The sequence below is a fragment of the Thunnus maccoyii genome, chromosome 11 (assembly GCF_910596095.1).
Source record: "Thunnus maccoyii chromosome 11, fThuMac1.1, whole genome shotgun sequence".
Taxonomy (NCBI): domain Eukaryota; kingdom Metazoa; phylum Chordata; class Actinopteri; order Scombriformes; family Scombridae; genus Thunnus; species Thunnus maccoyii.
Window position 1 is genome coordinate 32,240,573 of NC_056543.1, and position 25,032 is coordinate 32,265,604.

The following is a 25,032-nucleotide window of genomic DNA, read 5'->3' on the forward strand; positions in this document are numbered from 1 at the left end:
TGTGTGTGTGTGTGTGTGTGTGTGTGTGTGTGTGTGTGTGTGTGTGTGTGTGGTGTAAACCCTGTCATTACTGTACTGCAGGGAGGAGTCTTGCCTTTTCCTGCACAACTAGAGGATGCAGCTGCACACACACACACACACACCAACACACACACACACACACACACGTTGTACAGTGTATTCTTACCCCAGACACAACCAGATGACCTGACTCTGCAATATTTAGATTTGACCCATCAGGACCAGCGAGTCTAATAATATGAGTGAGGCGTGTTCATCAGTTTGTGTCTGCTCCTCTAACACTGTTGTATGTTTGTCCATGAGGCAGCCATATTGGCTAATAAGTGCTAGCATCCCCTCTCACTACAGAGCTTTTAGTATTCATAGTTTGTGCTCTCTCTATGTTCATCAGCTCCACAGGGAAATTAATAATTACATGCCAGTCCTCACATTTTACACACAGGTCAGTTTACTAGTCATGAGAAGCCTGTAAAAGCATGATGTCACAGTGATGTCATCATGTTGAGAGAGTCTGGAGGTACGGAGTTTGAAAGATGTGGGCGTTTAGCAGTCAGGGAGGGTCTAATGACAAAACAACACTGAGTTGCATTATGGGAAGTGTAGGATCCAGTATTTTTGGAGCTTCACCATGTCATGCTCATGATCAGTTTTGGCCATTAACTGTCTGTGTTTGCATGTTATTTTATGAACTGCATGTTTATTGATTATGAATTAGAGCTGCAATGACTAGATGATTAATTGATTAGTTGCCAACTACTTTGATAATGGATTAATCGTTTGGAGTCATGCTTTGAGATAAGAATGTCCACATTTTCTGATTCCAGCTTCTCAAATGTGAATATTTTCTGGTTTCTGTGATATAAAGTGAATATCTTTGAGTTGTGGACTGTTAGTCGGGACGTCATCTTGGAGGGAAACAGTGATCGACATTTTATAAACCGAATAACGAATTGATTGATCAAGGAAATGATCAACAGATGAATTGCTGCCACTCTGCTGCTGCTGCAGACTCACAGAGCAAACACTTTAGTTTAGAACTGTGTCAGACGTCTGACTAAGTATTGATAACACAACAGTCCTTCTTCCCGCCCATGATCATGTTTTAATTCAGAGTGTGCACGGAGAGGAGGGGCTGTTCACAGACAGTTGTCAATGAGTTTGTGAGAGAGAGAGAGAGAGAGTCATGCAAGGGGGCTGAGCCAATCAATGTGCTGTATGCAGGTCTACTATGAAATAAGATTGAACCCATTTTAATAGTAAAAAAACAACAGAAAATCAATATGTGGTGGTCAATGTTGATATTAAATAAATGAATGCATGTGAAAGCCTGGGTTAGCTCACCAGCCACAGCCGTCGACCAGCTAGCCCTGCTGTAGTTACTACAGTATGTTACCAAGGTAACCAGTGTCCACTGATTCACACCCTGAATTGTCAGGTATTTAACTCGCTGGATTAGCTAGAAACAGTTGAGATGCATCTGTTGACATGCTAGGTTAGTAGCTGTTATACATGATCTAGAGTTTATCAGTGTTGTGCTATGAAACGACCTTAATTCCATCCTCTTTTTGCCTCCCTCCTCTTTCCTTCCTTCCTTCCTTTCCTCCCTCCCTCTCTCCTCCCTTCCTCCCTCCCTCCTTCTTTTCCTTCCTTCCCTCCCTTCCTTCTTCTTCACTCCTCCCCTCCCTTTTCGTCTCTGCTGTGGTGTTGTCAGATGACAGAGCTCTGTGTTAATCAGTAGGCAGCAAACATTCTTGTGTCTCAGCTGCTCAGCCTCCACATTCCTCCACTGTGTCTGAGTATTTGTACAGTACAAGTCTTTGTACAACAAACTGAGGTCACACAGTCATCCACACAGTTCACATCACTTCTCACATGTTGCCCTTATGCACTTCAAACAGGTCACTTATACATCCGTTACTCCTGTTGTCATGGAAACAGTTTAACCAGGTAGTCGTATTCACAGCCAGCTTGTTGGATGTGGATGAACAGATCTGGGTTTCATGTCAGTGTTCACTTGTATTGTTTGGTTCAATGTGAAGTCACGTGGTGAACACGTGTCGGGGAAAAGCTGGCTGCTAAATAAAGCTCGTACTTTAAGAAGATAGTATCAGTATCATAGCCTCGCATACAACAAAACGCCACAAATATAGTACTTCCTGTTTCCCTGTAGGCCACCTCACGTCCCATTAACTGAACCCAAACTCCTTATGTAACCTTGGAACTCAGTCCTTCTCAGTCCTGAGAATCAAACGTCTATAGTGTTTGGTCAGATTTGTTGTCTTTTTACTTATTTTTCTGATCAGATATTTTTCATGTCTAAATCAGGAAAATTACAAGTTCAGACACACCTTCCCATTCCCTTTAGGAAGTGTGTCCAAACTTTTGACTGTATGTGTTTTTTGTTTTTTTAATGCAAGTGGCAGGTTGCAGGTAACAGCAACCACAAGATGTAAGCAAATGGAACTAGTGAGTGAAAAGTATTTGTGTTATAAATGGAATTTCAGAGCAGCAGAGCAAGGAGTGCAGCAGGGTTCTGTTGTTGTACTGATGCAGGTAGTGAAGGTGAGTTTATCAATCCAACGGGGTTGATATAAATGCAAACTTCAGGCAGGTTTGAAATGAAAATAACGGCTGATCTTCTAAAAGAGGGGGAATTAGTTTCATATAAAGGTCTGCCTCTGTACAGGAGAGGTAAATAAAGGCCTCAGGTAGTGAAAAAGCTTTGTTGTTGTATCATATCAATCTGCTATCTTTCCTCTTTTAGAGGTCAAAGGCCACACATGAACAACAGCACACTGACCCACTATATGACCCTGATGAGGTCACTACCTGTTTCCTTACAGAGAGACAGTGTTGTTCTTAACACAGGAAGCCCCACGCCTGCTTCACAGGGTGCGGTGTGTGTGTGTGTTGTTTGTGTTTACAGCATCGGGCCTTTTCTCTCATAAAGAAGATAAACTTCTCCAAAGTTTATCTGTCTTAAACTGTTTGTCGGGCTCAGTTGCCTATAAGGAAATTCTTGTGGCAACAGTTCCGAACTCTTTTCACGGCTGTTGCTTCCATTGTTTTACATACACTCAAACCTGAAAAGCAGTAGGAAATGTTCATCCAGTACACGGTTGTATTATCAGCCGCTGACGATCAGGAGCAGCACACAGACTGAAAACCTTTACCGGCAGCTCGGCTTGTTTATCTCTGCTGCTGCCTGCTGCTGCTGCTGCTGCGAGTTGAAACAAGTTAACTGGAGGGAATTTGGCCTTAACCTCCCACATCAGCTCAGTTCATGTCCTCTCAAACATGCAGAGATAAGTTCTGGAAGATTCCTTGGAGGTTAGAGGAGCTGGTTTTGGTTGCTGGTCAGGAAACAATCCGCTGATGTGTCCTCCAGCAAGGTACCTCAGAGAGCAGCAGGACTCAATCATTTTCATTTTGTTTGGTATATTTTTATATTTTTTGCAGTTTTGAAATGAACAGTATTTGCATATTCATACATTCTAGATTATTCAAAGACGGAGAGGGAGTCGAATTTTAAGAAAAGAAGAAAACCAGAGCAGAAGAGAAATGGAAGTATTTGATGTGGATTGGTGACGGCTGGCTCAGACCTGATCTGCTTAATGAGGTCAATATCAGAGCTGATAACAACCCAACAGATGGTATTCCTAATAACAACTAACACTTTTCACAAGGACACAAAGAATTGTGACCAAAATATGTACTGAGCAGGACATAAGCATCAGTCAGCTACTACCACTGCTGCTGCTTGATTAGCAGGAATAGTGGTAGTAGTAAACAAATACACCAATGTGTGTGTGTGTGTGTGTGTGCGTGCTGGGGTAAATGACCTCAGGCCTGTATTATGCCTTATATGGCATCATGTGTGGACACATTTAAATGTAACATGACAGATGTGTGACTGTGAGATCGATGTGTCCTTAATGTGTCTCTTCCTGCATGCGTCGGTGTGTGTGTGGCTCTAATGTTTTGCAGTATGAGTGTTTTTCATTAAGGTCACGGTCACTGTATTATTTCAGAGGCTAAACAGATAGTATCAGACACACAGCAGCGTGTGTGTGTGTGTGTGTGTGTGTGTGTGTGTGTGTGTGTGTGTGTGTGTGTGTGTGTGTGCAGTCAGTAGTTGAGTCAGACCGCTGCTGTTTGCTCAGAAGTTGAAAGCAGGACTGACTGGCTCTTTGTTTTCTAAACTACACTGTTTTAAATAGCACTTCCTGTATGACTGTATGACCCATGATGCAATGCTGCCTGTGCTGTTGATGCTGAGACGCAGCTGTGATTGAGTGTTCACATTTCACTGTTTACAGGAACACAGGTGCACTTCTCTCTCACAGTAGTCCGTTTGTAGTCACTTTTACACAAACATGTGGGCTCACAGTGCAACAGGTTGAACATTTTTTTTTTTATAGCGCTGTGAAAAACAAGTTTAGACAGACATGGACCGGGCCTCTATTAGGAGATGATGCAGATGAATGTAACAAACACATGGATGGGTTTGGAGGTGTTTGAATGTGTGATGTACGGTTGGTCAGGCAGTGTGTTTTTCTTCGCTATAGCACCCCGTGATGGCGGCTATGTGACCAGAAAATCCACGTTTAACTGAGTTGTGAAGTGGGAGGGGCTATCTCGTAAAAAAAATCTCATTCCTTTGTCCACAGGCAACGTTACATGACTCACAGTTGGAGCTCTTCTACAGCTTGCATCAGCAGGAAACTCTCCCGGTGAAATCATCAGTAGAAAAGATTTCCAACTGCGTTAGAAAATATCTGATTCTTTGATGAAAAGTCAAAGATACATGAAAACAGAAGGTGAGAAGTTAATACCCAAGATGCATTTTGGCAAGAAACATCCAATCACAGAGCTTCAATTTATGTTTGTTTGCACCGGAGGCTTATGGGTATTGTAGTATTTAGACCTGTTGGATAAAATAAAGAAATGTTGAGGTTTATTTGATATTCAATTATATTAAATTTATGAGGATTTCATTCAAAGAAAACAGTTGAACATTTGAAAACATTGTACAACTCTTGTTACAATGTGGTGTTTCCCACTGATTCCAGTCTTTGTGCTAAGCTAAGCTAAACATGTCCTGGACCTGTCTCTGTACAGGACACACATCTTTTTATCCGATGCTAAATATTTCAACAAATAAGGGTTTTTCTTGTGTCTTTTTCCATTAAAATGTGCTGGTGATGTTGCTAACCAGCAATGTAAACCAGTTAATATTTGAATAGAAGCTGCAGGTAGTTAGTGGTCATCATAACGTCAGCACTGTAACGTGTATCAACAGAAGACTGGTGCAGTTCCTCATGTTCTCTCATGACTCGGGACCAGCAGGATGATAAATAATCAACAGTGAAGCAGATCTATGTGAGCTGATGTGGCCTTGTTGGATTTGAACGGAACAGAGTGAATCTAAACACTGAATACAAAAATACAACACAGACAACTTTTCCATGATTGTTGCCTCCAGAGGAAATGAACTCTGGGTCTGTTCTCGCTCTGTTAACAAAACAAATGTGTTTTCAGAAGCCTGAGCTCAGCCTCACCAGAACAATGTGAAATAATTGGCTTGACATTTCTTGGCCTTATTTGGCTGCTGCTGATAACTCAAGTTGATAATGTTGCTGCTGGGCTACAGCAGGATGTGATGTCAGTAATCTTGGCCCTGAGTGACTGACCTCTGCCCCTCTGACAAATACTGAGCAGCCTGAGTTTGACTACAGTTGCACTTAAAACAAAAGTTTCTCTGCTGCTGTGTCTCTGCTGCAGAATGTAAGAAGTGATGGTTTATTTTGATTGTGGCTTGTCAGTTAATTTATTCTAAATATCAATATGAAGAAGCTTATTGATGGACTATATTTTGTGATGGTAAATGCAGGCAGAAGATACTTAACCCACATTGCTCCTGATGGCTGTGCCATCAGTTTATGAATGATTAGTTTCTTCTGAAGGGCAGGTTGGGACCTTGCATGGTAGCCTCTGTACCCATTCAGTGTATGAATGTGAGTGAATGTGATTCATAGTGTAAAAGCCCTTTGAGTGGTTAGAAGACTGGAAGGGCACTATACAAGTACAGTCCATTTAGCATTTTTCTTTCTTTTCTTTTTTTACTTACTCTTTGCTTAAAATATAGAGCTCAAGCAGACATATCTCTGTTTGTAATGCTATTTATTGAATTTTTTATACATCTTTTCTCTGTTTTGTCTCTGCAGACTTGTCAAAGAACCGGCTGACTGATGTCCCCACAGAGGTCTGCCATCTGGTTGCCTTGGAGACACTAAACCTGTATCACAACTGCATCAGGACCATCCCAGACAGCATCATCAGCCTGCAGTCACTCACCTCCTTAAATCTCAGGTACACACACACACACACACTCATGTACACTTTTGACAATATAGATTACATCATGTCTGTTTTTTACCTCCTGCCCCAGTTCAGTAATGTTTGTCATTACAGTATATCAGTATCTGATACAATTAAATGTTGATTGAAGAAGCACACACTGACCAACCAGTAGATCTGTCAACCACACAGGCTCACATCCAACATTATACGTCACTATGATATCGGGCTAAAGTCTGCTTTACAGCGGAGGAAACATTTCCAAACAGTTATAGGATGACATTTTGACTTTCTTTTTATGTTTGTTTCTATTTTCTCTTTAAACTGCAGTATCACATTTCATTTAAGGATTCATCCATGGTCCAAACACCTCATGTTGTTGCAGCTCTGAAGTGTGTGTGTGTGTGTGTGTGTGTCCACACTCTGAATGCAGCATCACACTGAATCAGAGTGACAAAGCAAAAATAAAACAGTGGTATTGTCCTTTAATGTGAGCAGACTCTATATTGTGTGTTGGCTTGCGGTCGCAGTGATTCCACTGTCCTGCCTGTCAGAGCTGTTGTGCCACTGTGTGAGTCGCTGCAGGTGTGTGTGTGTGTGTGTGTGTGTTTCTCCTCAGCCTTGTGCTGATCGTGGAGGTCACGGCTGCATGTGTGTGATGTCGCAGGGTGAATTGTAATAGTTGCCAAGTATCGACAAAAACAGCAGGCAGTTCAGTGGACTGTTAGTTAACTCAAAGACCTTCCACACACACACACACACACACACACACACCTGCTGCTGACCTTCACACACATCACCATATTGTACTGTATCACGCTGTGTTGAAAGGTCAAGGTGTTCCCTGCTGTCTCCACTGTGTCATCTCCGTCTACACTCTCACACTGCAGGTGAAGACAGCTCACAACAGTGTTTTTGTCCCCTGACATGCAAGCAGTTTTTTTTTATGAGCATTAGGGCCACATTCAGGAAAAAAAAAGAGATTTCAAGAAAAAAGTTGTGATATTACAAGTTAAGTCCTGGAGTATGGAGACAATCCCAAACAGAGCAAAGGTGCCTGGTTTAACCACACTGTTCTGACACTGACACTGCAGTCCAGACACACGTTTTTACAAGTTCAGATAAGTGTGGGCTACAGGAGTAAATGCTAAAACATCAGTCAACCTGTAAGCATAACATACAACACTTTACACTTGACTTTATTCTCCAAATATTACGACTTTTCTCCTGTAATATAATGACTTAATTTTCGCAATCTCAGATTTTCTTTTTCTAACAGCGGCCATGATACTGGTAGTTTTTAATGACAGTGTGGACAGCCCAAACAAATTGACTTCTGCTTCCTGATTTGCACTTTCATATGTGCTGTTTGATCGTTTTTTTTTATTGTGAGTGAACTTCACTTTTTTTTGGCTGATCTATTAATGTTCAGATACTTCTGGTTCCAGCCTCTCAAAATGTGAAGATTGTCTGTTTTATATCATTCTAATCTGATTCTCTTTGGGTTCCAACATTCTCACACGCTGGGAAACTGTAATGGACATTTGTTTAGTTTCTCACAATTTTGAAGACTAACTGATTCATTGGCTAATTATAAATCTAATCAATAGAAGAACTGTATCATTAGCTGCAGCTCTAAACAGCTTTAAGAAATGAAATGAATCAAGTTTGCTCTCTTTAATGTATCAGACCTTCTCCTCTCCGCAGCTCAGCCTCACAGCTGCAGTCACATGATAATGAATCAGTTATTATAGATCCACTCACTGAAACACACTGACAGCATGAATAAACACACTGTCACCCAGCGCACATCCTCTTCATGCACCAACACACACATACACATACACGCTCTCTAGTCATGCTACTGTGTTTCACATCACTGAGTAAATGAGTCATTTAATGAATTTAATTAGAAGTTTTACATGCATGAAACATGTGACTGCTGGCTTTCTGTGAGTGTGTGTGTGTGTGATGTTTAATATTCATAAGCACTGTAGACAGCAAATCTACATGATATCAGCACTAAAAAGGAGCGAATCACTTTTAAAGAATTCGCACACACACACACACACACACACACACACACACACACACACACACACAGTCTGTCCTGTCAGAACAGGAAGGATGCTCTGGCTTCCTCTCCACCAATAAAGAAGCTTTATTTTTAGTATCTTTAAAGTCAAACAGCTCGCTGTCAAATCTTAGACAGAGGAGTTTTGTCTGCAGGTTTTTCAGTTTTGTTTAGTTTTTCTGCATTGTTATTAGCCTTCTATGATGCTGTTTGAAAGGAGTGATAGATTATAGTCTATCAGGACGTCACCAAAAGTCAGATGAGTGAAATAGCTCAACAACTATGGGATTGATTGGTATGTAAAGCAAACATACTGTGGCTACTTGTATCACACACACACACACACGGGTTTGCAGATAGTAGAGATGTGGTGGTAGTTAGCAGTAGTCTCAAGATTGGCACCAGACTGATCCAGGCATATTTTAATGGATTGATATCAGCTAAAATAAACCAGATCCAAATCTAATCCTTTCTTTACTCTGTTGTGTTTCGTCCACGTCAGCCTGTTAGTGTTGCAGCGACAGCCAGGTTCCACAGCGCATATATATACGAGTGAAATGATAGTGTTCAATGTGGAAAAATGATTTTGCTGAGTGACTGGATACTAACCTGTTATCAAATCATTTATCTTTCCTCTCACACCCATATTAGCAAAGAGCAGTGTAAACATTCAGGTAGCAGCTTCTCATCTAGGCCCTTTCACAACAAGACCAACAAAGTCATACATCTTCTCTCTAGTTGTTCATGCAACTTTCATCCATATCATATCAATAATAGAAGGACTTTCAGTGTGTAGATTCAAATAAGGAGTGTCAAATGTAGTCCACAGCTGTGTCAGATACATGTCGAGTCAGCAGTGCAGATCTTCTGTATGTCTTTATTTTAACTTTGTATTCTGAGCATCTTTGGCTCAAACATTTCCTTCAGGATGAATGATGTTCTTATCTCATGGTTAGGTAAATATAAATACAGGATCAGAGAGTCTAGCGTTATTAAAGGACTCAGAGTGGGATCAGGACATCTCTCACAGAGTGGATTACATACTTACTGACTGAATCTCTGAGGCTTTTCCAACTTTAAAGCAGCAACAACTCCAGCTGTAACTTTGCTTTTTCCATTGTCTGCTTGTGTGTGTGTGTGTGTGTGTGTGTGTGTGTGTGTGTGTGTGTGTGTGTGTACACACATACAGGAAGACAGTTGGATAAACTAACTTATGTTGAGTCAGAGGAGGTTTCACAGTCTTGTGGCGAAGATGTGTGTGTGTGTGTGTGTGTGTGTGTGTGTTAGTGTGTCTTATGTGTGCTCCTGTTTCTATTTTAAAGACGCTGTTCGGTTTTGCTTCTCTCAGTCTGATTTATTTACTGAGAACACCCAAAGTGCTGTACAGCCATAAGAGGGAAAGATGTTTTAAAAAAAAAGGGACATTAAAGTGATATTTCAAGTTAAAGTGATTAAGGTGATATTTATTTCCCAGCTCACTCACTGGCTGCCTGATGCTGCATTTAGTGTAAGACTATGGATTTATCATCAAGCATTTAGTGATGATACAGAGAAGTGAATAGAAATGTAACCGAGTCTGGTGTTTAGTTTATAGAGGATGAAGCTTTTAGATGTTCTACAGCCTTCCCTTCCACTGCCACTTGTAGCTGCCAGAGTACAAAGTTACAAAGCAGTAACAGTTTGTTACAGTTTTAAAAACAGTTTGAAGTTCAGACTTCCCTCTAAGCAGAAGTGGCTGGCTTTTAGAGTAAGCATTAGACTAGAGGTGTTTATACGCAGTTGAGATGGTGAGTCAACAGGAATAAGCCTAACTAAACCACATGCAGTTCTGACTAATTCAAAGTACAATGTCCATCCTCTTGTATTTATCCTGCAGATATCCTGAACTAGTACTGAAAGCACTCATTGTTGTATCTCACATGTCATGTATGTCATCTACACTCAGCCCTTCTGCACATTGCACTGCTGCACAGACATGAACCAAAATAGCAGGTGAGCATAGAGACGCCTATTCTGACTGTGCGTCTCCGTGTTTGGCATTTATTATACAAGATTTTAACTGAGGGTGCAAAATATTAAACTGAGGGTGCAATGCATGCTTTTGCACCCTCAAAGAACTGAGCCTGGCTACTGAGGAGAAACATTTAAGGACGTTTGCTATAATATAAAGCAAGACATCATTATTGATGATCCATCAATAAAGAAGCCATCGTCTGATTTCACATATCTCTGTTACTGACATGTAACCTAGTCTATATAGCTAATGTGCGCTGAAAAAAAAAAATCTGGTGCTCATACACAGCCCTGGCTCTGTAAATGAGCATGGAAACACAGTGGCTCAGAGTGAGCCACACAACACTATTCCAGCCAATCAGCAGGGGGCGTTGGTGCTCATGCACAGGACAGGGGGAAGTCATCAGAGCAGCTGTCTGTGTGAGGACATGACAGTCTCTCGTCTCCAGCCCCCTGCTGAATGGTGAGGGAGGCTGTGGCCGATTCACATAGAAAGTGTTTTCTCACAGAACAGATATACTTCAGTTTCATTAAATGTCTCAGACAGTCTCACAGAGACCCCCCGCGTTTTTTTTTACCTCTGAGTCCATTTGTTTAGTGAAGCGTAATCTGAGCAGGCAGCTGTTTAAATCACAAATATCCAGCTGTAAATGTGTTTTCAACTTCTTAACCGTATCAATGAATCAATAAATACAAACACTGTTGATTTCTTCCCGTGGAGCCCACATGCAAACTATTTTGGTTCAGTAAATGTCTGCTGTCAGTCAGCCTGGTGAAGGTAGTTTGTCCTCTCAGCTGCTTCTGTGGACACAGACACTGAACGCAGGTTGAGTGAGACGTGTGGAGGCCACAGAGAGGAGGAGAGTGTAGATGGACTGTTGTGCTCACGTGAGACATTATTCTGCTCGTGATAAAGTGTGAGAGGAACTTTGGCCTCCATCACTTACATTGAAAGCGCATTTACAATGGCAACATTTTTCCAAAACTGATTGTCTCAGCTAGTGAGCTAAGTAACTGCCAGTTAGCGAGCTGATTAGCTCAGAGAGCTTTTTTTCCCGCTTCCTTCCTTATTTCATTCCTTATTGAATGAAATGATGTATAGTCCAGCTAGCTTACTGGGAACACCGTGTGGTACACTTGAGCTCACGTTAGCTACTTTAGCTAAATTGTGCTAACAGGGCAGGTATCGTAATCAAGTAACATTAAAGTTAGTGAAATATTGCGACAGTAGTTGGACTAAGTGTGAATCCCAGAGCCGGGGGGAGCAGCAGGTAAGCCAACTGTCAATCAACACTCACATGGCAGACATCAAAGCTACTATAAGTCTTCAAATCCTATCAAGGGAGCAAAATGTCCAAAATGACCACCAGCACACTTATTAGAGTGCCTGAATTTAGACACTGAGACCATAATGACTCGTGAAACCGATGACTGACTTAGTATTTCTAGAGAGAAGTTGAGGCTTTTTGAATGGGAGTGAATGGGAGCATCTAGTGGCCATCAGTAGTATTGTACGATAAGGGACTTCAACATTGGCTTTAGCCTCAAGCCATGGTGGTTGCCAATTGGTCTTTGCACAGTAGAAACAATCCACCAGCTACACACCCGGCCTTTATAACAGACATCAGAGAAAACAGTTTCAATCAACTTCCTGTTTAGAACTGAGCCTAGAAGTAGTCATATATCTCCATATGATCCAGGCATTGTTTTGAAGGATCGATATAGGTCCCAATCCAATCCCACTCCGTTGTTTGTATGCTCCAGGTACAGCAACTGAAGTCAGTTAAATATAAGATTATTTGAGGATTATTAGGCTATAAAAAATATAAAAATAAATATCTTGAATTGGGATCGGGCACACAAGAACGCACTTGATCAGGACATCTCTACCTGAAAATGCAGCAGTAGTGCAGCAAAGGAACAGTTCATGGTTTTGTTTCTATGATGTCTCCCACTGTGTACATTGTGTTCTGCGTTTTAGCTGCAGTATTGCCGCCCCGTTGAGAGGACATCTTTGATGAGCTTCCTGCAGCTCGTCCACATGGAGAGAGAACACATACACACACACACACACACACACACACACAAACAGACATATACATATGTTGAGGAAAAAGGAAGTGAAATTCATTTTTTTGCCCATGGGGCTTTCTGTTGTCTGTATGATACAAGACAAACAACACTGTTCTATAATGTAAAATCACATTATAGAACACATTTATTCTATCAAGCATTCACTGTTCACCTCTCCTCATAGAATATTAATGCTGTGTTGGCTGATTTTGTGTTTAAATATTCATATGTTCTGAAGAATGGCTCATTATGGTTCTGCTCTCATTCATATAGTAGTCATACAGTCTGCACGTCAGGACAGTTATTAAACACTCTGGTTATCAGCCTCTTTGTAGAAGTCCACCTAAAAATATAACCTAGAATAGTCTACTTATTATGTGTGTCCCAGTGTAATACATTCCTGTTTATTATCATTATGATAGTTTGTGCTTTCCACTCTATTATATATTTATTTGTTTTGTGTTTTTTTAACCTATTTTTTAAAAGATATTCATGAGCTTTCCTGTTTACTGTTTCAATATTAGCTTCTCCTCTGTGACTAATCTTTTTGGAAGTTTATTGTGAATCATTTTCCTCATTCATAACGATGGTTGTTACATAATGATAACTGATTTTATTCTTTATCGGGGAATGTGGGAAAGACCTCCTGTTGGGTGTTATCATTATCTTTTCTTTCCTCCACCTCTTCCCACATGTTTTTTTTTGTCTATAAGGTATATATATATATGTATTGCTTGGTCCCTGCTGTTGGCTGATAGTTCTGTGGGTGCATGTGTATACAGTATGTGCAGGCCTTTTATCATCTGCTGTGTCAAACACCTGATGAAGGTTGCTTCGCCAACACAGCTATTTAATACATTTAGCATTAGTGTTGACAGTGTGCAGGAGTCTTTTTTTTTTTGTTTTGAACTAGGGCTGCAACTAACACTTATTTTCATTATCAAGTAACCTGCCAATTATTTTCTTGAGCAATTGATAAATGGTTTTGTCTATAAAATGTCAGAAAATAGTAAGAATGGCTGTTGTAACTTCGTAGAGCTTCAAATGTCTTCTGCGATCAACAGTCACAAATCCAAAGATATTCAGTTTACTATCATGTATGATACAGATGATTCTGCTGATATAAGAATCTGCAACCGGCAGCTGTTTGACGTTTTTGTTTAATAAATGAATAAAATGATTATTAGCTTGTCAAAATAGTTGCAGATTAATTTTCTGTCAATCAACTAATGGATTAATCGACTAATCGTTGCAGCTCTATTTTGAAATATTGCTTCATCTCCTACGCACCTGTCTGTCTACGAGTGTGCAAAGACACATTTTTTTGCTCTTTATGTCTTTGAAACACTATTATTAGAATTGAAATAGCTTATTATGTCAGGGTTAGCTTGACAGCTGATTCTGCACCTATAGTCCCAACTCAAATGGCTTTTGAATTGTCCTCACCTGTTTCTCTTAATGTCAAACACTTTGGGCTTCATTTCCTGTATGAATATTGCTATAGTAATTATTCCTTGATTTCTGTGCCTGCAGTCGTAACCAGCTGGGCTCGCTGCCGGCCTGTTTGTGTGGTTTACCTCTGAGAGTCCTCAACGCCAGCAACAACAAGCTGGTCAGCCTGCCAGAGACCATCGGACAGCTGCACAGCCTCATGGAGCTGGTAAGGCTGTTAGACATGTCTGTGCTTAATGTTTATAATGTGTATGTACCAAGTTTCACCCGAAAACATCACATTTAAAAGGAGCGTCGTACGAAACAGATTTTCTTGATTTTTCTGTTTCAGTGTATCAGTTTGTTAGCTGCTCTCTAGAGGATTCTGTTCAGCTGAGTTTACAGTAAACAATCAGATCAAAATCTGCTTCCAAGATGTTAAAAAAGAAATCAGGAAATATTTCTACTAAAAGTTATATTTTTTCAGTGTAGCTTTCACCTGGATTTGTGTATTATTGGTATTTATAGGATTTTTACTTAAAAAAAAAATTAACACTGGGAAGAATGTGCCTTAAAGAACCAGTGTGTAAGATTTAGTAGGATCTCCCCCTCCCCTTCCAATCATGTAGGAGAACCTATGGTGGCTGCAAAACTTGTGAAAAACTTGAAAGGCCCTCTTTAGAGCCAGTGTTTAGTCTGTCCGTTCTGGGCTACTGTAGAAACATGGCGGGCTCCGTAGAAGAGGACTCACTCTCTATGTAGATATAAAGGGCTCATTCTAAGATAGCAAAAACACAACAATTCTTATTTTCAGGTGATTATACACTAATTTAGACATACTTATGATTATTATATTCCATTTCTGCCAATAGATCCCTTTAAATCCTACACACTTGTCCTTTAAATGTGGCAGATGTGGCTCATATGAAGCAAGCAGACAGGTGTCATGAGTCATGATGCTCAGCAGCAGCACCTGCAAACATTTGAAGTAACTCAGCAGTGAGTTGTCAGTGAGGAGAGCAGCTTTCTGCTGTGAGGGAAAATAAATGAAGTGATGTATTTAATGGGACTCTGCTAGCTGCTGAGTTATGTTGTTGCCTTTCCCTCCACAGGACATCAGCTGCAATGAGATCACAGCTCTTCCTCGTCACATCGGCAGACTCAAAGCTTTGCGAGAGCTAAATGTACGCCGAAACCTTCTCTGTGTCCTGCCAGAAGGTGAGTCCATCTTTCTAGCAGTTAAAAATAGCCCAAACGATCCTTTTTATCCTTTTTTATGTCTAAACAGCAGTAGTGTCTTGTGTCTGGGTGATTTCAGCACAGACAGTTCTTACGATGTCCTGAAGGATGGTGAGCTATGCTTAGACAACCTTTTGTTTACTTTCAGAGTTTAATTTAGACCAAACTATAATTTATGTTCTCTTTGACAGGATTTAGATCAAATGAACCCTTATAATTTCTGCTTCCGGAACATTTTTCCCCACTTTATATCTGTATCTCACAGAAGAAGATTGTGACTTTCATGAATTTTCAAGTTCATTTGAAGCCAAAGATGCCAGTGCTATTACTTTTATTGAGTGGTAGCGTCTGACTTGAAACGAAGCAATCTGTATTTGTACATGATGGTGAGGTGCATTCAGTCCACACAGTCCTCTGCATGTACTGCCACACCCATCCCAGTCCCCAAAAATATACTTTACCCTCAGTACGACCTCCAGCCCCCAAAGGTCTGAAATAAGTCAGTGACACAGAGATCAGTGGCAACCACAAGCCTCTGAGGCTCATCTGGAGAGACACCACCCAGTCTGACTGGCTGGCTGCTGCTGATTGGCTGAAACTGTGGAGAAGCAGGCTTGCGACTGGAGGGTTGCCAGTTAAAATCACCAGAAGAACTGGGAAAAGTGGGTTGTGTGAGTTAATAGGAATTGCTTTCTCTAGTCACAGTATGTGATTCCAAGGTCTGTTGAGGGTCCAAGAAAATGAGAATTTTTAAACTCTTACTCCTCTTAAATTTTATTTAGATTTAGTTTATTAGATTATGAGATACACATGCTTTTTTCTGTAGTTGGTTATATTATTGATGTTCCTCAAATTAGATATTCTCAAACAAATATATGCGAAAATGTGTAAATATGAACCATTACTCCCAGTAGGGAAGCAGCTTAAAGATGTACATCTGTAAAATAGTCCTTATATTGTCATCATTTTCATTTGATGCGTTTATGCATGTATCTGTTGATGTCCCAAATGAGTTTTGTCTGATTGAGCCCAGATGTGCCTGCAGAAAACATAGAAGATTATTTTGGAGGGGAAAAACATGAAAACCAGGAATAGAAACCTGGAGGTGGTTAATTGGCAAAAACCACCTACCTGGTCTGAACCAGAGTGTGATTCTTTGTTATTGGACTCCTGTGGTAGTGGCAGACTGTCCAAGCAGCACGGTCAAGTTTAATGTGCTTTAGGAGTTTATCTAGTGTCTGATATTGATAAGAGACTTTGTAGTGAATTAAATTCAAGTATCCCGGGGTCCGGTTCATGAGGGAGGGTAAGATGGATGGTCAGCAGTAATGCGGATGCTGTGCTGGACTGTCATGGAGAAGAGGGAGCTGAGCCTAAAACCACAGCTCTTGGCTCATGGATTGATCTTCATTCCAACCCTTATAAGCTTTGAGAAAAAATGACAACATGGATACAAGTGGCCAACATGAGTTCCCTTCACAAGTTTGCTGGGCTATTAGAAATAGGGTAAGAAGCAGATAAGCAGTGCAAAACTGATGGATGGACTTCATACAATCAGATCTTTGGCTGTAAGTCTTGAACACTTAGATGAAGGGAGACGCAAACCTGTCAACCGATCACCACCTGGTGATGACTTGAAGCAGGAAGTGGGGAGGCTACTGGACAGACCTGGTAAACCCAAAGGTATAATGACCAGGAAACCTCTGGTAAGCCCTGTCCATGTGGCCCTCTTCTCCCACCTCTGAAGAAACTTGTGGATAATAATCCATGTGGACCATGTTTCAAGCCTCTGTTGTAAGGTAACTATTTGAGTAGAGGCTAGGGATGTTGTGGTGAAGGAATTTCCCCTGCGGTGAGTCAGGGTGGTTCAACAGCACGGTATGCAGTCTCTGCAATATTAGCACCTTTTTTGTGTGTGTATGAAAGTCAAGGTATGTTAGTCTGATAATGTGTCAGCTGAATGGAGCAGCAGCACCTAACGAACACGGTAAACACTTTAAATTTTGTTGTGGCAGGAAACAATGTTGGCCTACAGCCAAGTCCCCGTAAACCTGGGATTTATGAATGGAGTCTGGCTGGATGCGCCTTTAGATTGGTGGAAAACTACTCTACCTCGCAGGTTAAATGGCAGTCTGCTCAGTGATGCGGTGACCCCGGGGAGTTTAAATATATCATCCAGACAAAATATTCACACAGATGTGCTTTTAACTACCAAGCATCAGCCCCAACCCCCAGTCAGCTCACCTCGAGCCCAGCTCTGTTATGAGGGCTGGGCACCAGGTAGCTAGTGCTCATCACGCGGGAGACGAATTGAACCGGAGGAGCTGCCAAACATTCAGTACACACACACTGAAGGGTGACACAAGAAGGGCATAGCCTGAAAAACATGGCGTGGTTATGGCAGTTTCTTGCCATCCACCATGGTTGGCTTGTCGCAGCATTGCAAATATTGCAGTTATTGCGACAGCCCTAGTAGAGGACAGAAGTCATCACTACCTGTCTTGTCGGCAATCGAAGAAAATTAGACAGGTGATAGACAGAGGTAAGCTCATGGGGTGATTCAAATCAAAAATGTTCATCTGGTGAGAAGGGATGTGCTCAGTAGTTTCTATACCAATCAGCCCGGTACATTGTCTATTTTTTGCATCTGGCTGAAAAAAATGTGGCCTGATGGAAATGCCAGAGGAAAGGGAAGATAGTCATCCACAATACTGTTTGGATATTCATGGGAACCAAATGTAAAGGCAGACAATTCTTTGCAAGCTACTTTGTCTTGAACCAAGGTTTTGGTGAAGTAGCAATTTTAACCTGATTGTAATTTGCTACAGATCAACAGCATCTGTCAGCTGTTGTACCTGGCAGCTGCACTGTATAACAGTTCTTCAAAACAGAATGCCTGCTTAATCCTTCTTTTAATTGGATCAATACAGGTCAAGAGCCTACCATATTGAGTTGGAAGAGTTGTTTTTCTAAGTCTTTACTTGATGGACTGAACCCCAGTGAGAAACAGTGAATATTTTCCAGAAGCCTCCTTCCTGGTGTCTTTACTCCTTCACATCTTTCTGGAGGTGCAGCTGTGTTTTTCGTGGACTGATGAATAATGCTGCTGCATCGTGCAGCTCCTAATGTACTCTAAATTGAATAGTATTGATCTAAATGCTTAGTTTTTACTCGGTCACTCATGTGGTGGCTCTTATATTTGATGTCTGATATTTGAGTCAGTAAAGCTTATTTCCACTTCATTTGAACACTGAGCAAGAGCATCAGTTAAATGACCAAAATGTAGAAAAACACGTGCACCTTGTTGGAGCAGTGACAGTAAAAACCTCGTTCCTGCTGAGATTTGATGACTTACCATATTTGTACTATATAATCTTCTATAATCTTTTTTCCCCTCTTTAAATAATGGATTGGACACGAAAATTAAAATATTTTTAATGTTTGTGCATGAGAATAGTTCCTTTATTGTTAGTCTTCCAACACAGACTGGTGGGTCTGTCAGGGTTTTTCCTGGCTCAGAATGGGCCTTTGGCGGGTGACTGTGCACAACATTAAGCATGATCAGTCTGTGGCAATGGGCCTCATTCACAAACAGTGCGTACGCACAAATCTGTGCTTAAACCATACGTACAAATGTCTAAAGCACAAATGTGGAATTCATCAATATGTTCTTGCCTGAATTTGTTCTTACTCTGTGAACACATTTAGAACTGCCTTAGACCAACCCACAGTCTGAAAAAATGATGTAGTCAATACTTATTCAATGTAAACAGTATATTAGAACCACAATTATTTAAAAAAAAAAAAAAAGATTGGGCCTAAATATGCATCACTTAAAATTGTGAAATTGCTAATAATACACACTTTATTTACTATTATAAAATTAGTAGCTGAGACATTGTAATCCTTAAATCATTATCATAAATGTAATGAAATTATATTAAAATTGTCCTGGTCCCACTTTTAGATGACGATATATCAGAATTTCCATAATGGAATATGACAGCATCAGATTTTACTGTGATATATGCAGCTGTTTAAGCAGCAGTGTGACAGTTCAGTAGTGGTGCAGGGAGGGACGCTCTGCTTTCACTACAAAGTAAGAACATTTCTATGCACATATTAGTGAATGAAGCCCAATGAGTCTGTGTTACCTTTTTTGACAGAAATCTATGCATTTTCCTGTAATTTCTGACTATTTGATAAACAAAAATGTCTATTATGCTTGAGTAACTGAAACCCAATCAACAACTATATACATGAACTCATATTAATACAGAAAAAATAAGCTGAATTTCATTGGAAACTTACTTCACAGGTGAACTGATAAAGGCCCAAACACACTGAAAGTGATAATTGACACGTCTCATTTGATGCTCCTATGGTGCACTGCAGACATCCGTTTTTGAAATGCCAACACCACAGTACCAACAGATTTGTCCTGCTGTTCTTCATATCTACTGCTGCATTAGTTGGATGTAATGAATGAATGAAAATGAGAAATGCAAAGGAGGAAAATGAAACTGAGAGCATCTGTTTCCACAGTAAATCATCTGTTGTGTGTTTGATGGTTATTTATTTGTGCTTTAGAACGTAACCACCATGAAACAATCAGAAAATAACATTTTATTTCTCTCATTCACTCTACTGTTGCTCCCTCTCCTCGCTCGACCTCCACTTCACTGTCCCTCTCTCTCTCGCTCCATCACTCGCACTCTCTTTTTCAGCTGCAGAAAAAACAGCTTTGGTCGCTGGATCCTCATTTGACGCTCCAAAATCGGGAGTTGGAGTAGGGGCGTCAAGGCAGTTTGATGCGTCTCATAATGTTTTTGGTGTGCGTTCAGTCATTAAAAAAACGTACTTCAAAATGCACGCATCAGGTGCTTTCAGTCCGGACATTTTCTGGAATTGCCCTTTCACATGTAGCACACAGCAGGAGGTTGTCTGTGTCAGATGTGTTCTCACCTACTGGAAATCCTCCGTTATGTTTAGGCGAGGGATGCAGCAGGCAGGACATGATGCAAAAAGTACGCTGTGGTTGTAATTCAGCATTTTTAAGATTTCGACCAGAAATAAAACTGCTTTTATTTTACGAGAAATCACAGGAAATCGTCTTTCCCATTAGCGCTAGCTTCACAGAGGAGCATTTAGGCCCAGTCAAAACAATGCAGCTTAGTTGGTCTGCTGCGTTTATCCAGCGCCAGCTGCATGTGTCACATAGCAGCTGTAGATGAGAGGAGATTTGACTGCTGGAAGTCAGTGACGCCGTATTTAAGTTTTTGTCCTGCTTGTTCAACAGTTGTTTGATCAGTTGCTATTAAACACATTCTGAGAGGATTTGAATTGCTATTTTTATTCTCAATTCTTATCATTTTGGCGATGGTGCCAAAATGTGATTTTCCTTTAGCGCTGGCTAAAACCTCTTTGGGGGGCGCCAAAAATTCCTCTATGCAAGAAAAACCCTGGCCTTTGATAAACAGACCGGAGGAGTCAGGCCTGTTGATCAGTGTGATGAACAGCTACCAACTGTTTTCTGGAAGATTTATCCAGCTTTATCCCTGCACCAGTCTGTTTGCATTTATTGCTGTATTTTCCTAACCAAGCATGAGCTTGTCCCTCACTATTATGAAGGACTCCCAGATTGATTGATGAGTTTTGATCTGGCTCAGCAGCTTGATGCCACAGCGACAGGGAGGCTTGGACCGACCGAGCAGACTGGACGGCAGCCTGACAAAGGGAGGAGTGTTGTTTTTGATTTAATATCTGTTGAACTTGTGCAGACTTCATTCCTGCACTGGAGAGCCCCTGAGATAAGACCACCGTGACTGTTAAAGTGTTTTTTAAAGGTCGGCCAAGCTTGGGGTGGCAGGAGTCAAACTCAAATCTGAAGATCATATCTGAGGAGCTGATGGAAGAATTTTCCTCTATGCCAGAAACATTACCATGGCAGCGAGATGCTTTAGTTACAACAGCGCACAAAACATACAATAATAAGAATGAAAACTAAAACAGAGCTGGATGCTCTTACTCGCTTCACTCCGGTTTATTTCTTATTTATTGGATTCATATTTAACATAAAGCAATGGAACTTGCAACCTTTCATGGAGGTTGGGGGATCCTCTAAAAGTTTACCATATGCCCAACTTAATACCTCAGTGATGTAAGACCTTTGATAAACAGCTAACATGATCATTGTTAGCATTAGCTCTCCAAAAATGTACCTTCAAACATTCAGCTGACAGGACAAATACTGATGATCACAATATTTCTGAGGTGGAATAGAATATTTATTGTGCAGGAAATGTTTGAAGAAGAAAACATGACCACTCTTCAAGCAAATGTTCCAAATTTCACTGCACAACAGCCAGCCTAGATGAGCTGATATTTCAAAAAGCTTGTAGTGCTGTGTTGGTAGATTATTTCAGTAACATTCAGCATGAAACAGAACAAAACATCAAGGCAAGCTGTTTTAAATCAAACTGATGCCATGAAATTTGGTAGACTAGAATGATCCAAACTTTCTCCACCAATACAGATTCCAAAACATCAACAGTGCTCTCATTTCCCTACATTTAAAATCTGTAAAACCTCCCAGCGTGGAACTCATTTTCTAATGTAGGTAACATGAAAAATAATGGATAAATTCAGACTTTTTAGACATTAATGTTCCCCTGAGTGATCCCCTGACTTTTCATCCAGCGCCACCATCTGGTCAAAATTGCTATTTGTCCAATGTTTTAGCTTATGACCAAATACCTGACCTAATGAGCTAGCAAAAGTATTCTAGTGTGGCTGCTTTACAGCAAAAACACTGTTTCTCTTAGCACTTTGGATTAAATTTAAACATTTGTCCTCAGTGACCTCATAGCAGGAATATAACATATAATAGAATATATTTTTATCCAGTAAGCATCCAGAAGAATGCTACCTGGTGTCGGCCCTCTCTTCATCATTGTCCACTCAACCGACATTATCACCTATATGGTTTTAATCATGAGATTGTCAGGAAGAGTCTGTGATGATGGCTTTGTCAGAATTGATGGGATCCTCAGGAATGTGTCATTAGCATTCTGCAGGATACACGTCTATCCACCAACCCACACATCTGTCTTCAGCGTTCGTCTGATTAGCTGAATGTTGCAGGAATCATGTAAACACCCACACAGCAGTCAATCTTATTTATAGAGTGCCTGAAACGATCAGGAATGACAATGACAGTGATGTGATGTGTTTTACATCAAAGGACGGACACAGATAAAGATTAAAGGAATACTTCACAGTATTGTTTTCTTTTGAGTAGAGCTGCAACCAACAGTCATTTTCATTATCAATTCATCTGCCAATTATTTTAATCAATTAATGATTTGGTCTATTAAGTGTCAAAATAGCATATGTGTGTGAAACAATGCTTTGGGCCGAGTTTGCATGATTGATGTGTTTTCAGCCTTTCACACTGGTTGGTGGTTGTGAGGTGTTTTCTCAACCTCATCTCCACCCTGTTTCCTAAAACCCAAATCCAGGCCTTGAAGCTCCATGAAAAGCTGTCAGTCCTTTTTGGACAATGCAGCATGTGATCAATGCTCATAAAGACACATTTTCCCAGAAGTTCAGCTGCCTGTTTCATGCAGTCTTTGAGAAATTCTCTCCAAACCTTCTACATCCATGTTTGTCACACTTTATGGTTAACACATGTAAATCAGAAGATCGTGACCAACAGCATCCATGTTCAAATGGTCAAACTTAAACCTCCTTTTTTTCAGCTTTTAAACTTGTAGTTTGTAACCTTTAGCACTTGGTCCTTGATATGCACATACATGCCACAATCCCCCTTGTGCATTAAACACTCTCTTTCCAGTGAATTTACAGCTCAGAGACTCCAGTTGAGCACAATTACAAGTATTTCCAGGTATTTTGGATCTGATGAGGGGTGGAGTTCACATGAACAGACACTTGACGGCTAACAATGACAAACTTCCTCTGAACATAACAACAGCTGCAGTGTTCTGTGTGATGAGAAATATGTCAGTGGTTTCAGCCATGTGATTGTGTGTGTGTGTATAGGTTTTACAGTGCAGATGTGTAAAATTCAGCAGCCGGTTTTTACAATTCAGACTAGTACTTTTGGGAAAGTTTCCTGTTAGACGTGACGTAGGAAAGCTTTCGACTTGTTTTCACTCATCAGGTGGCAGCAAAAAAGGTTACACGGACCATCAGAGACTTTTGCAAGTTGAATTGGGCTTTATAAAAAACTTCTTGGGTTGAAAAACCCATTATAAACACTAGCCTAGCAGCATTAAGGCTAAATGAACTCTATGTCAGAAAGACCAAATTAAATCTCATCCAAAAACTCACAAGACAGAGATAACCAGACCTGTTTAGCTAACTGGTTTTTATGTGTGTGTATGTTTTCTTCCTGCAGACCTGGCTGATCTTCCTCTGGTGAAGTTTGACTTCTCCTGTAACAAGGTGTCGACCATCCCGGTGTGTTACAGGAAGATGAAACAGCTCCAGTCCCTCCAGTTAGCAAACAACCCACTGCAGAGCCCACCTGCACAGGTATCCACAATTCATTATAACCTCGACAGTCCTGCATGTCAGGATTTGCAACTAACATTGTTTTAAAAGTTCCAGATTCAGGTTTGATTAGAACTGAGGATGGCGCTTTAATTGATTAGCTTTTTGACACTGTATTTCTGTATTTCTAACATGGAATAAAGGGTGAAAAACACCTTATGATAGATAAAATCCTCATATTTTATTTAATGTGGATTAAGTGTTAACTGACATGATTTGGTGCATGCATGTAGATTTTGTTTTGTTTATATGTGACGCTGTGTGCATAAATCATTACATTTTTGTTGCATATCTCCAGGGACATTATATGTAGGCTGTTTAAATGAGTATGAGGGCAGCATATGGTGCTGTTAGATGCTGATGGGTACACATGTAGGCATGTTTGGTTGATTAATGTGACTGATTAATTCAATGAGGGACACAAAAATAAACCAATGGATTCATTTATTCATTGATTCAAAAGTCATTTATAGTTACATCTAATCATATATGACGTCTCCATCACTTGGCGGAACATGTGAATGAATGAATGGTGCTCACTCTAAATAAAACTCCCTATAGCCTCTTGTATTAGCATTTAGATTTATTTTGATCTACAGTGTTTCTCTAAATGTGTTCATGTTTGTCAAATCTCAGACTCTAAAGGGGGTTTTTGAGCTCAGCTGTTGACACAAATGGTTAAAACCTTGTTGTGAGTGTCGTGACTAAATTGCAACAATGAATGGTAAATGGATTGCACTTATATAACGCCTTTCTAGTCTTCCAGGCACTCAAAGCGCTTTACAATACATCTCAACATGCACCCATTCACACACACACATTCATACACTGATGTCTACCATGCAAGGTGCCAACCTGCTCATCAGGAGGAGAATCTAATACATTCACACACACTCACACAGCAATTTGGGGTTCAGTATCTTGCCCAAGGACGATGCGGACTGGAAGGGCCGGGGATCGAACCGTCGATCTTCCAATCTTCTTCTACCCAAAGGACTGGGGTGTGGCGGTTGGCAATCTGCTATACCTGATAAGACATCAGTCATATACTGCATCACAGTTCATGGACAGCTGGTATGAGACTGTGTACAAACTCTATCTTCTCTTAGGCTGAAGGATAAAACACACTCGGGGAATGTTAAGCACCAGCTGTGATCACTCAGAGTTCAGTGACTCAGCAGCCAGGTTGATGTGTGTGTTCATACAGATTGCGATGGTAGAAACTTCATTCTAATTTGAATCTATCT

General features: G+C 40.6%; 1 protein-coding gene across 7 annotated transcripts in view; it reads left to right on the forward strand.

Moving 5' to 3' along the window:
- Positions 1 to 25,032, forward strand: part of lrch1 (leucine-rich repeats and calponin homology (CH) domain containing 1) — a 93,722-nt gene that overhangs the window by 26,656 nt on the left and 42,034 nt on the right. For all 7 annotated transcript variants that reach the window (XM_042425482.1, XM_042425487.1, XM_042425483.1 and 4 more), the window contains exons 2-5: positions 6,249 to 6,393; positions 14,075 to 14,201; positions 15,085 to 15,190; positions 23,631 to 23,767. In XM_042425482.1, the coding sequence (XP_042281416.1) occupies positions 6,249 to 6,393; positions 14,075 to 14,201; positions 15,085 to 15,190; positions 23,631 to 23,767 (515 nt within the window). The remainder of the gene's footprint in view (positions 1 to 6,248; positions 6,394 to 14,074; positions 14,202 to 15,084; positions 15,191 to 23,630; positions 23,768 to 25,032) is intronic.